Consider the following 12,946-nt stretch of genomic DNA (forward strand, 5'->3'; position numbering starts at 1 on the left):
AACTAGGATGTGAGGCGCTAGCAACAGTTTTCTGACCATCTGAATAGGTGATCGTCAGATCCTTACGTCACACGTTGCTGGACGTCCCCCTTGTCATATTTGGTGTTTTGCTGCATGTGAACGGACTTTGCTTCATTTGTAACAAAGTTTGTACGCAACCATGTAAGTTTTGCTTACACGGCATTTGACACATTTCTTAAGCTACATACATGTGCTCGTATGTAGCCTCTTTAAGAATGGATTCTTAGGTAGTGTAGTGTCGAAAATTACCTAACGTTAGCAGAGTGAGGAAGAGCTAGCATGCTACTAGCTGTAAAACCGTCAAATCTCAACAATGTGTGTCAAGCGTAATAACAATCAAAGGTCGTGTTATTAGGTGAGCCTTTGGTTAGCTGACGTGCAGCTTTCAAGCTGACTAACCCATGTGTTAAATGACAACAGAGAAATCTGATGTAGTATAACTTGAGTTACAACTACGCATGCACATAGTGACTTGTTTTTCTTTTCTGCTCAGATATACAGCGGAATAATTAGAATAAGTTGCACCTCTTAACGCCAGCTCCGTTTCTGTAGCGATGTATGGACGTGTGTACTCCAGGATTCTCCATCGAGCTTCTAGCTACAGGCTGAAGGTTTATCGCAAAGTCCCATTCCAAGTTTGTATTTTGATCAGACTGTACTGTGTTCATATGCACATTTTATCAAAATTCTGGTATTTTGTGTTTATGATGCCAAACTTGTAGCCTTATGTTATTGTCCATTTTCAGACAGCCCACAACTGTCCCTTTTCATCCTGGAGTCTCTCTCGATCAGACCAAAGTTTCTGCACTGGGAAGGAATCTGGAGTCTGGACTCGAAGTTGCTGTCATTTCTCAACACGACAGGATTTAGACTTTCAGCAGAGCCAAGTGCAGATTAATAGCATCCTAAGAAGCAATGAACAGGTAAGAGAAATCACACTGAATAACAATAAATAATATTTCGGAGCAAAACATGCTGTAGCTCAGCTGGTCCCACAGATAGAAAAGGAACAGTGGCGATTTTTGATTTGGTTAATATGGCTTTCCACCCTGGGTAGCATTATTTGAGGGTTGTCATTAGCGTGTAATGGGAAAAAAGTTTAATTTGCGCCCAAATTTTCTTTTGCTTTCCAGTTAGTGAGGGAAAGCAAATCCCTATTTTTGTTGCCCTACAGCTGAATAATGCTGAGAAGTTGGTGTCTAATCTATTATTTAACTTTTTTACTAAATCACATTCAATAAATACGATTATTAAGAAAACAATGTTTTTTCAGTAAGTTAATTCATTAAGTGAAACGCATTATAATTACATACATACAGATATCTTCAAGTCTTTATTCCTCTTAATAAACATGCTTACATGAGATGCTTACATCTCATGTAAGCATGGCATTTAAGAGCATAATATCACATCACACCATTAAAAACATGTTTAATATGTTCTTAATGTGCATGTATATATATATATATATATATATATATATATATATATATATATAAACGCACTTTTTTTTTGGAATAGGCAATTCCGTAAATAATAATCTGATTTATTTATATGTCTGCAGATTGACTGAGATTTTAATCACGAAGGTGCCTTTTGGTTTCAGGCTGTGAATGTGCCTGAGTTTGATGGGAGGGCACTCAGCGCTGTGAGAAAGTTCGACAGCAACCATTTACCTGCAAATACTCCTAATGAGGACCGTCGTAGTGCAGCCACATGCTTACAGGTATGCATCTACTTTTTATGTTTTAATTTTTTTTTCCCCCAATTTTTAAAACGCAAATTTTTTGTGTGTGTGTAATCCCCAGTCAAAGGGCATGCTGTTTGGAGTGTTTGACGGCCACGGGGGCTGGGCATGTGCCCAGGCCGTAAGCGAGCGGCTGCTGTACTATATAGCAGTGGCAATGATGCCAAAACAAGCCCTGGAAGAGCTTGATAAGTGCATGGAACTTGGCAGGCCTGTCCCACCCATTTTGCAATGGTATAAACATCATTCAGATTTTAACTATCGCGAATCCGCACCCCTGTACATAAGACACCTCAGAGTCTTCTGGCAAGAGTTACTGGACAATGAGGAGCATGACGAAGGCATGAGGTAGGCTAACATGTTTGTAGTTCTGAAATGCTAGGTATGAAACTTAGTGAAAATACCACAATTTCAAACACAAGTTTATAACATGATCTCATTGCTTTTATTTCAGAAAAGAACCAAATATTTCTGCTACTAAAAAAAAACCTGTGATATAATTTGTAGTTATATTAATGTTATCTTTAATATTTAGATACTTTTTTTGACTCTTCCAAGCAGATGAATTTGTTCAGCCAGCTGACAGGTTATTTATATTATTATTGGAATTATTATAGGTCCTTGATCTGTTTCCATATTACCTCTGCATGTTTTGTTTTTTTAACCCGTTTGCATTTTCTTGAAAATGGTTTTTTTTCTGATGGGTGCCTGTCTGTTCTTTTTTTGTGTGTGTGTGTGTGTGTGTGAAATATTTGTTGCCTTTTTTTGAAACTTGCTCTGGATCTCAGTGTTTCTCTATGTTATGACAAATCAGATATTTTAGGATTACTTTAGAGTTACAATATTACTGGTGTAACTTTGAACTTGAATTGGATGGCATGAATATGCAGCTTTTAGTGAAACACTTTTATCTATTATGTCACAACATTTTTACATAAACCTTTACAATTTGTTGAAAAAGCATCTTCAGTGAGAGAATCTCAATGAACCAAACCTGGTAATATATTTTTCTAGTCCTCAGGAGGCTCTGAGTTGTGCCTTTAGACGTCTTGATGCCGACATCTCTTTGGAGGCTCAAGTCCCACTTCCCAGTGACCTTATGAAAAGTACAGCCATCCAGGTAACTACACACAAGTCTTTTTCGCTTCAGAGCTAACGCAGTCTGAATAATACAGAAGGAAAAATGTCAGTCAGCCATCCCTCCTCTCAATTGAGTTCTTCATGATGTGTTTGGGCCTATGTTTTAAGGTTCCCTTGATGGGAATCAGTCAGTACCCTAGTGGTTTTATATCCACAGCTATCAGGCAGCCTTAAACAGGAGTTCTAGAGATGCGTACATTCCCCACCTCTGACTTTCCTTTCCAGGTGGCATTTGCTGGATGCACTGCCTGTGTGGCTCACGTTGGAACCGATGGGATCCACGTGGCAAATGCAGGAGACTGCCGCGCAGTTTTAGGGGTGCAGAACAGTGACGGTTCATGGAGTGCTGTCCCTCTTTCCAAAGACCACAACTCACAGAACCAAGATGAGCTGGAACGTATCAGAGCACAGCATCCACCTTCAGAGAGAGACACAGTGGTGACAGAGGACAGACTGCTGGGGGTGAGTTGGTGCCTCAATGCTATAAACAAAGAAAATCGGATTCATGAAATACTGTAAGTGTGCTGAATGTGCTGATTTTTGTTTTCTTTTCTCCGTCTCATTTTCAGGTTCTCATGCCTCTACGTGCCTTCGGTGATGTGAGATTCAAGTGGAGCGCTGAGCTGCAGCAGAGCATTTTAGCCAGCCTTGAGGCTGGAGTGGATCTTGACTCTCTGAACTTGTATCAGTACACTCCGCCTAACTATTTAACACCGCCGTACCTGGAAGTGACACCGGAGATAACCTATCACAAGCTGAGACCCCAGGACCGCTTCCTGATCCTCGGCACCGACGGGTTGTGGGACGAATTCTCAAGCGAGGAGGCAGTGCGGCTAGTTGGAGAACACCTGAGTGGAATTCATTTACAGGTTTGCTCAGGGAAACCCGCTAAATACATTACTATATACTGCCCATGTGTGTTTGGACAATGTGCTGATTTTGCCTAGGGTGGTGCAAACAATTAAGCTAAAAGGTCAATTCTATCTATTTTTTTTAAACAGGTGAAGGTAGCTTTACACAGCTTTTAAAATTAAATCAATGAAAACACATTTTGTATTTGCTCAGGTTATCTTTGGGGAAAATTAACATTTCTTTGTTGATCCCAGACGTTTAAATTTAACAACAGAGAAAGAACAGAACAAAAATGTTACTTCTTCATCCAAACCATACCTGGAGTGCTGATTTGATCTCTTCATGCGTGTTTGATGAATTTTTGAATCTCCCATGGCAACCGTTCGGGGGTGGCTATATGTTTGCTCTCACGAAGGATGGAAAGCATTGTTGTGATGTTGAACTGATGGCAGAGTGTCAGAAAGAGTAGGAGCTTCTTAAAGAGACAGAAGGCCAATTTCAAAGTGTCAAATTTCTTTTAATCATTTGTTCTTTAAACGACTGAAGATAATATGTTATGGATTTGAGTTATAAGATGGCGCAATGTGCCTGGAAAATACATAAATTAAAAGGTTGCCAGACTGAAAACATTACTGTTTACAGCAAGTCAATTCATATTTATCATGTCTTAACTATCTTTCATGTCTTTTTGACTTTTCAACCTCCGCTCATTTAGGCTCCAGTTTCTCCTATGGAGCGGAAGCTGAAGCTGGGTCAGATGCACGAACTCTTGCTGAAGCGGCGAGCTCGCGCCTCTCCGGCTCTGGATAAAAACGCCGGCACTCATCTGATCCGACACGCTCTTGGAACTGGAGAGTATGGGGAGCTGTCCCAGGAGAGGCTGGCCTCAATGCTCTCTCTGCCGGAGGACCTGGCCAGAATGTACAGGGACGATATCACAGTTACTGTGGTGTATTTGAACTACGACCTGGCTAGACCCCGCCACAGTTAGCAGACTCAGTGAGTCGTACCACAGAGCTACGCTTGGTTACGTACAGTCAGTATTTTGCCATGGCCGGTGTTACGTGAGCTGTTTTACAGATGAGGTGAAGTGAAATGATCGTTTTTCAATGTCATATTCTGTCCAGACATTATTTTACTTGAATCACTGTTGATTACCTTTAAAATTTCAGACATATAATCCCAGTTTTCCTTTGGGAGAGAAAGTTTCATGTCAGCACTTTTACCTTTGTCAGTATTCCTGTTGGTGTCTTTGCACAGACAATCCATCTTTGCCTTTTTTTTCCCTGTTTACTTTGTGTTAATGTGAGGCTAAGAGGTTTACCGTAAAATTTCTATGAAGAGTATCATGTTGATTTAATCAACTGTTGATGTTTTTTAAATTATCTGTTCCATAATGGGGAAAAAAATATATATATATTATTTTATAAATAAATACATAAATGAATACCAAAAAAAAAATCTGTTCTTTTTTGCAGAAACGTTTTGTTTTGAAGTTTATCATTTAGAACAGTTCAATTCTCTGATATCTCAAGATATCAACAGCAGAGTTTTCAAAGTTTTCACAATAAACTGTGAACGTTGCTTTAAGAGCCGGGGGACATTGGAGCCAATCCGATCCTTCGCTGTTTTGTAAACACGAGTGTTTGTCCTTAGTGACGAAAGTTTATCCAGACAAGTCTGATTGTTTTGCAAACAAATCCCAAGTGGAAAATATCAATTTAGTTTATCACTAAAACGCTTCAGAAGATTTTTTTTATATATGTATTCTTTTATAGAATATCAGAGAAAGATAATAGATTTTGGAAAAATTTAAGTGGAAAGTCTTGCCTCCATAAGCACACCTCTATGTTTGGCTGAGCCTGCTTTCATCGTTGGTTTCTGTTTTTAACCATTTCCCCCTTGATGAAGTCATACGGAAACTCAGCATTACTGGTGTTAAACGGTAAACACAGGGTTAGGGTCAGCGGTTTGATTTCACAGTAAGAGCACGGTAGTGTGGTGGAGAAGAAAGTTCACTATTGGAGGAAATGCTAATACTCGAGGAACTTTGGTAAAGGTTACAAACTTGACTGGCACAAAGCAGTGGGGACAGTGAGAGAGGATCCAGCGACGTTAGGGACAGATCCGCTGGGTGTCAGAAATGAAGGACATGACTGGAATCAGGAGGATTTTGATAGTGACCCTCATCTTCTGGCAACTCAAGGTGAGAGATTCACATTTAGTTTAGCTGTTTTGAAACCCATATTTTCTAAAAAGGGATTATGTTTTAAATGTGCAAATCTACTATGTAAAAAAATATGTATATTATACCCTTCCTTGATAAACTATTAGATAAATATATAAATATGTTGCCATGAAAAAAGTGGTTTATTTTACTCCCATTGTTTGCTTTTTATTACCATAACATTTTTAAAAAAAATTTGTTTCTTTCTTTTATTTATTTCAAAGTTGTTCCATATTTTCTCCATTTGTGTATAATTGCTGTGTTTCCCTGGAGCCTCACTGTTTTAAGGTGAATAAGCTCAACTTATTATCTGTCTTAAATATTATTGTCTTGTAGGTTAGAATATTTAGGTGAGTTTGGAGAGGTAGTGGAAACATCTGCAGTGGTCGATCTGGATCTGTCTATTTCTAGTTTATCCCAGTACACTCTGAGAATAAGACAATTTAAAATAAAAATGTAAAACTTCAAAGCTAATAGGTTTTTGTTTTTGCTAATAAGTACATTTTTTTTCATAAAATATATAGCTTCTTTTTTCTGTGATTTAGGTTGTAGGTTGCTTTAATTTAGGTTTCAAAAATCACTTAAGTTGCATTAATATATTTATATGTTGCAAAATTTGTTATCAAATGATTTAATAATTTTTTAAAACTAAAGTGAAATCAATTAAATGTCATATTTTCTTTGCAGATGAACGCTTTGCAAACATGATGACAGCAATGAACGAAATGATTTAAGGGAGGAGAAGAAGTTATTGCAACATGAAGTCGGGGTCAAATGTGACAGAGCAGAGAAATACAAGTCAACGTAATATGACTGCAGTTATAAAATAGTCAAAAAGTTATTTTATGTCAATTAATTTAAAAAAGGCAAACGCATATATTATTGATTCATTACCACAGGGATGATCCACAAGGAAGTTTTAGTCACAAAAGGCCATTGGTAGATATGCTGGCTGTTTACAGAGTACCTTATTAAAGCCTGTTAACAGAAAGTCTGGTGGAAGGAAAAGTGTGGTGCACAGGCAACACTGATAACCACACTGCTGAGAGGAAAGTGAAGCAAAGATGAGTCACCAAGTACAGATGTATCCTGGACACAGTTTATAGCTGTTATATTTCTTCCCACCCATTTGTAACCCTAAATTGAGTATTACTGCCATATAGTAAAAAAAATACTTTAAAGGTGTTTGGATAACTGTTGAATGTTTGCTCCACAGTGTTTGGTATCTCTAGATCCAGCATGGACACAACTGAGGTTCTTGGGCAAAATTTACAATAATACAAACAGTCCAAATGAAAGCAACCATGAGGTACATTTAAAACAACGTTTTCATCACTTACTGAGTGAGAATCATGCCTGTAACACAGGATGGTGTCCTCATTCCAACAGGATGATGCCGCCACCGTCCTGCAGCTGCCAGAGCATGCACTGACTGACGGTCTGAGGCGGGTGAAGAGGGACTGGGTTATTCCAAACATCAATTTTCCAGAAAACGCCCCGGGACTACATCCCAAATTTCTGGTGATAGTAAGTGAGTTTTTGTTTGAGAAACTTACTGCTGTCAATACGTGTGCTCTGAAATATTCCTCTTCAAAATATTTCCATGTTTTGGTTGTGATTTTATTTTTTATTTTTTTGTTTTTTCCAAAGCTCCAGTCAAGTAAAGCTGAAACAGAAGCCATAACCTACAGGATCAGTGGCCCAGGTGCGGATCAGCCCCCTGAAGGTATTTTTACTGTCGATGACCGGTCTGGTATGATGTATGTGACCGAGCCACTGGACAGGGAGAAACAAGCCAAATACACTGTAAGCCACATTTAAACATTTCTTCTTTTTTGTCATTCCTAATACGAGACTGATGGCGTTGAGCAGATGAAATCCTTCTGGATGTTTCTGTTACAGCTGTGGGTTTATGCCCTGAAAGAGTCAGCGAACGCAGAGCAGCCCATGGAGCTCATCATCAACGTCATTGACCAGAATGACAACAAACCAGAATTCACTCAGAAAGTTTTCACCGGCACAGTGAGCGAAAGTGCCGAAGTTGGTGAGGAGTCAGTACAGCAAGCTAGCAGAACCTAAATATTCATTTCAGTTGGGAGTCATAACTTGATTTCTTCTACAGGTAAATCCATCTTGAGGGTAACAGCTGTAGATAAGGACGATCCAAACACGGACAACGCTATGATTAGGTATCAAATGCCCACAGAAGGGATGTTTGCCATAAACGCATTGAGTGGACGGATCAGTCTGAAGGAACAGGGATTGGATAGAGAGGTAATGAGGCTTTCTGTGTGAGCATTTTTATCTTTTATTTCCCCCACAACTTTATTGCGGATTTTGTCCTTCTAGACTCACCCAGAATACAAAGTGATCATTATTGCTGCTGATATGAACGGGGAAGGGCAGACCACAACCTGCACTGCTATCATTACCGTTACTGACAGCAACGATAATGCTCCAGATTTCACTGACACATCTGTAAGTTGCAAAACATACTCTGTAATATGATAAAATTAAAAATGAGACATTAAAAGTTTAACTTTTGAACTCACCGAGGAGTGTTTCTTGCTCTGTCCAAGATGTCCACAACAGTCCATGAGAACGAGATAGGAGTCGAGGTAGCAAGACTGAAAGTCACTGACATGGACGAGCCAGGATCTCCAAATTCAAACACCAAATACTCCATCATCAAAGGCAATGAAGGTGGAGCCTTTAACATCACTGTTGGTTCAAATAAGATGGAGGGAATAATCACAACTGCCAAGGTTCAGGAAATTACCCTTAAAGTTTTATTCACAAGTCACATAAGCATCACGTTTACTTATCTTCTGTCCTTCTTTTCCAAGGAGCTAGATTTTGAGAGCTTGTCTGAGTACAAACTCTTGGTGGTGGTGACAAACGACGCGCCGTTTTCTGTCCCCGTGTCCACCTCTACGGCCACAGTCACAATAAAAGTCATTGACAGAAACGAGCCTCCTGTTTTCAGCCCAGCTGAGGTTCACCTAACCCTCTCAGAAGATGTGAGAGTCGGCACTCCTGTGGTTCACCTCAAAGCAAGGGACCCGGACAGAGCCAGAGCACAGCGCGTAATGTAATCAAAACACACACCGCTTGCCTATTAGTGTCTTCAACATTTGATTGAACTCTCTGACCAGCATGTTGCATGTTTCTACTGCTTTTTTGACAGCTTACATTTGGTGGGCCTGGAAGACCTCTGTGCCATCACCCTAATGTTTTGGAATGAAATTGGAATGAATAAAAACTAAAAGCCCAATCAGATTCCATTATTTAACCAGTCAAAGAGTAACATCAGAAAATAACGCTTTAGTTTTCAGGAGGGGTTTGTTTAGTTTTGTTCTTTGACATGAAGCAACAAACTATAAAGATTTATTGTACAGTTATTTTAATGTGTGTGTTAATATTTGGGAAAGTTGGTTCATGTTTACCAATGGTGTTATAAAATGTTTGTATTTTTTGTAAAGGTGTTCCATATTTTTATTGTAAAGATATAAGGTACTTTCAAAAAAGGAACTAAAAAAAGAGAAATTATTGTTTTTATTCAAATAGACGTCATACATGTTCCAAATAAGCTCATGAACTAGCAGAACTATATGATAAATATACAGTAAAAGTTGCTTGAAAAGTAAATCACTGGTGAAAACGCATACCTTATAATAAATTATTTCTGTTTTTCAGTTTTATATATTTGAAACGTTTAGTAATTTCCATAGACTACTTTAAATAATCATGTTAAATAATGTTAATGTTAATAAACTGCAATTAAGACAAAAAATATTCTCAGGATTTCTTTTTTTTTTTTTTTTAGATATTGTAAAAATTCAGTCCCGTTTATTTTAAGTCTTAAATGGAAAAAGCTGTACTTTTTCCCACATAAATATTTGGTCTGTTTTTGAAATAGAAATGTTGATATACATTTAGTAATCAAGCTGTTTGTCTTGATTTCAGATACAAACTCTACAACGACAGCGCCCAGTGGCTGAGCACCAACCACAGCACCGGATCAGTTAAAGTTGTGAGCAGCATGGACCGAGAGTCGCAATACGTCAGAGATAACAAATATACAGTCTTAGTTTTGGCTTATGATGACGGTAAATTTAAACTTTTATTGTTTTTACTGAACCATTACTTTGTAAATTCTCCTGAACAAATTGAAAACAACTTTCTTAACTCCTCCAGATCTAATTCCAGCTACAGGAACTGGTACTCTAGTTGTGAGTTTGGTGGATGTGAATGACCAGCTTCCAGTGGTCAGGCAGACAACTGCCACTCTGTGCAACTCTGACCCTTTTCCTGCACTCCTGGACATAGTGGATCCGGATGGACCGGGTCATGCTGGGCCATTTACAGTGGAGCTTATAGGAGGACACAAGAAGAGCTGGATTCTCAAAATCAATTCCACAAGTAAAGTGGCTGAGATGCTGATGAAGTGTTATGTGGATAAACTCTGTTTTCAGACAGCTAACAGCTAACTAGTGATCCAAAAATAAAGTGTTGTAAAGTTTATATTTTGCTTCCTCCCCTTAGGCAATGTGGCAGCTCTTTACCCCAAACAAAACCTATCTCCTGCGAACTATAATGTTACCATGAGGATTTATGACGTTGGGGGTCTCTACAAAGACAATACGCTGGCCGTACAGGTGTGCCACTGTCAAGGGGAAGCAGATGCCTGCTTGCTGAGGAGTGACAGACAGGAAGGCATCCCTTCTTTTGCAACCCCTCTACTAGGATCTATTTTTGGCCTTCTGTGTAGGTGGCCATTTTATCCTGAAAATAACTTAATCTGTTTTGTCTTTTGTGACTTACTTTGCATTTGATTGCAGTGCTGCTCCTGCTGCTCCTGTTGCTGCTGGTCAGCAGAAAGAGGAGGGCGGGGAAGGAGGACCCTCTCCTGGAAGATCTGACCCGTGATCACATCATCTGCTACAGCGAGGAGGGAGGAGGTGAAGACGATAGGGTAGGTGGAGAGGCAGCGGAACAGTGCACATTTGCCTTTAAGAAGACAAAATGTTTTGAGATTCAAGCATAACAACATACGGTACATAAAGCACCTTGTTAAAGTATTCGCACCCATTGAACTTTGCCCCCATTTTGTCATCTTACATCCATAAACCCAAATGTATTTTAGTTAAAATTGATGTGAAAGACTGACGCAAAAATACTGCATAATTGATGACAGAAGGAACAGGAAATTATATTTTATAAATTCAATCTAAAAGTGTGCCATACACATGCATACAACCTCCTTTAACTCTGATATCCCTGAATTATAATACCTCAGAGGTTGTCATTTTTTCATCTGTGTGACAAAAGTATTACACTTTTACTTTCAGTGTTTGGAACGACTCATTCTTACGTAACTATCTGCAATTAAATATTTCAGCTGACTTCTGCATTTAAAAAAATCTTATATTAGAACAGATTAATCTAAGTGTAAGACTTGCTAAGAGCAGTTTGTGTGCCAATGTGAAGCAGCAAAAGTTGCAATCCTGTTTTTTTGTTTTTTTGCAGGACTATGATTTGACCCAGTTGCACAGAGGGCTGGACAACCGACCTCAAGTCTTCAGCACAGACGTGTTTCCCACTGTCCAGGATCGACCGGGGTACCGTCTGCAAATCCAAGCCAACGAGGAAGTGTGCAACTTTATTGAACATGTGAGAAATCAAAAGATCGAAATACAGCATGTTAGAACTGCTTCATAGTTCCCAAAAACATTCAATGCATCCTGAATCTTTATCTCTCATTGTTATGCTTTGTTCAGAACCTGCAAGTGGCAAACAGAGACCCCGCAGCTCCTCCCTATGACTCTCTTCTCGTGTTCGACTATGAGGGCGGAAGCTCTGAGGCGGACTCTCTCAGCTCCATTCAGTCCTCAGATTCGGACGAGGATCAGGATTTTCAGAGTTTGAATGAGTGGGGGCCACGCTTCGGCAGACTGGCAGACCTGTACGCTAAGGGAAGAGAGGAGGAAGACGATGACAACCAAACACTGCCAGGAAAATCAGAGTGGGTCTGACATGCCCAAATATATGTGGAGGTCATCTAAACTTACAGCAGTCTGTCCTGGGAATGACCGGTGGCCTTTTCCTGCCACCATGTGTGTTTTATTTTTACAGAGGCTGTGCTCTTTCTTTCTGTTAGCTTTGTGTGTGCTATTCCTGAGTTCTTTGACAATAATATTTAAACAGAAATTATATTTGATTGTTTTTGATGCACTTCTGTTTTACAGTTGTTTTTTATATCTCTTTATTGCCATTAAGTTATGTGATTTAAAGTTGTATTTACACCCTAAACTTTTTAAAATTTTACCACAGGACAGCTTCTAATTTTCATGTATTTAATGAGGATTTATGTTATAGTTTAGAGCAGGTGCTTTGCATGCTCTTTAGACATTCTAGTGTGGCTCCAATGTTGACTGAAAATGCTTAAGAAATTATCATTATTTAACTTGTACAGGTGATTAAAGAATGGCAGCTTGAGCTTCTGCAAGATATTTATTTGATTTCTCCTACAAGATCTTGTACTTTATTAGGTTCATAGAATTATATGAACCAAAGTTTTTGCTACATTTTTGAATCTTTGTACTTTAAATTTGGATGCATAAATAAAATATGCCATAAATGAAACCAAGACTCTGATGCTTGAGTAATCCTGCCCTTTTTACTGATGACAAGCCTGATTCCTGACCAATGATTGTCCTGAACCTCCGTCTTAAGAATGAACTTTAGTCATTCATTATCTTCCAACTCAGATGAACTTTGACACCAAAAGTCCTCAGCGCTGTGCCACACCAAGGACTTATAGAAACAATGAGGAAAGGTTTTGGTTGTCTCTCCATTCTTTTTTCGTTATTTGATATTTTATTTTGAAATGAAGATCTGTGCAAGAAATGAATAAAAGGGATCAACTTTCAGTAAAGGTAAGTTAGTAAAAAAGGTAA

At 38.9% G+C, this 12,946-nt stretch overlaps 2 protein-coding genes across 5 annotated transcripts; both read left to right on the plus strand.

Moving 5' to 3' along the window:
• Positions 1–11: 11 nt before the first annotated feature.
• pdp2 (putative pyruvate dehydrogenase phosphatase isoenzyme 2) lies at positions 12–5,170 on the plus strand. 3 transcript variants are annotated; one of them, XM_017305252.2, is made up of 9 exons: positions 12–162; positions 515–632; positions 768–944; positions 1,628–1,747; positions 1,830–2,116; positions 2,783–2,888; positions 3,134–3,370; positions 3,478–3,777; positions 4,476–5,170. In XM_017305252.2, the coding sequence occupies exons 2-9, from the start codon at positions 576–578 to the stop codon at positions 4,749–4,751; spliced, it is 1,560 nt and encodes a 519-aa protein (XP_017160741.2). In that variant the 5' UTR covers positions 12–162; positions 515–575; the 3' UTR covers positions 4,752–5,170. The 3 variants fall into 3 exon arrangements, with proteins under 3 accessions (XP_017160741.2, XP_008409514.2, XP_008409516.2); XM_008411292.3 differs by having other exon boundaries at positions 13–162; positions 515–656; positions 4,476–5,168; XM_008411294.3 differs by lacking the exon at positions 12–162 and adding an exon at positions 186–376 and having other exon boundaries at positions 515–656; positions 4,476–5,169.
• An 87-nt stretch (positions 5,171–5,257) lies between these two features.
• LOC103466018 (B-cadherin) lies at positions 5,258–12,780 on the plus strand. 2 transcript variants are annotated; one of them, XM_008411291.3, is made up of 15 exons: positions 5,260–5,966; positions 7,204–7,296; positions 7,377–7,514; positions 7,638–7,793; positions 7,890–8,031; positions 8,110–8,261; positions 8,337–8,465; positions 8,567–8,752; positions 8,834–9,078; positions 9,954–10,096; positions 10,185–10,409; positions 10,533–10,754; positions 10,829–10,962; positions 11,517–11,660; positions 11,768–12,780. In XM_008411291.3, the coding sequence occupies exons 1-15, from the start codon at positions 5,904–5,906 to the stop codon at positions 12,020–12,022; spliced, it is 2,427 nt and encodes an 808-aa protein (XP_008409513.2). In that variant the 5' UTR covers positions 5,260–5,903; the 3' UTR covers positions 12,023–12,780. The 2 variants fall into 2 exon arrangements, with proteins under 2 accessions (XP_081464247.1, XP_008409513.2); XM_081608121.1 differs by having other exon boundaries at positions 5,258–5,966; positions 7,377–7,793.
• Positions 12,781–12,946: the final 166 nt, after the last annotated feature.

The sequence above is a fragment of the Poecilia reticulata genome, chromosome 6 (assembly GCF_904066995.2).
Source record: "Poecilia reticulata chromosome 6, P_reticulata-male-v2, whole genome shotgun sequence".
NCBI classification, from domain to species: domain Eukaryota; kingdom Metazoa; phylum Chordata; class Actinopteri; order Cyprinodontiformes; family Poeciliidae; genus Poecilia; species Poecilia reticulata.

What these genes read in the sequence shown, in the direction of transcription:
- pdp2 (XM_008411292.3), top strand. Translation starts at nt 576, where the DNA reads ATGTATGGACGTGTGTACTCCAGGATTCTCCATCGAGCTTCTAGCTAC. An exon ending in GTGCAGCCACATGCTTACAG is followed by an intron (nt 1,748 to 1,829) that starts GTATGCATCTAC and finishes TGTAATCCCCAG; the next exon opens with TCAAAGGGCATGCTGTTTGG. An exon ending in CAGAGGACAGACTGCTGGGG is followed by an intron (nt 3,371 to 3,477) that starts GTGAGTTGGTGC and finishes TCTCATTTTCAG; the next exon opens with GTTCTCATGCCTCTACGTGC.
- LOC103466018 (XM_081608121.1), top strand. Translation starts at nt 5,904, where the DNA reads ATGAAGGACATGACTGGAATCAGGAGGATTTTGATAGTGACCCTCATC. An exon ending in CAGATTTCACTGACACATCT is followed by an intron (nt 8,466 to 8,566) that starts GTAAGTTGCAAA and finishes GCTCTGTCCAAG; the next exon opens with ATGTCCACAACAGTCCATGA. An exon ending in ATCTATTTTTGGCCTTCTGT is followed by an intron (nt 10,755 to 10,828) that starts GTAGGTGGCCAT and finishes ATTTGATTGCAG; the next exon opens with TGCTGCTCCTGCTGCTCCTG.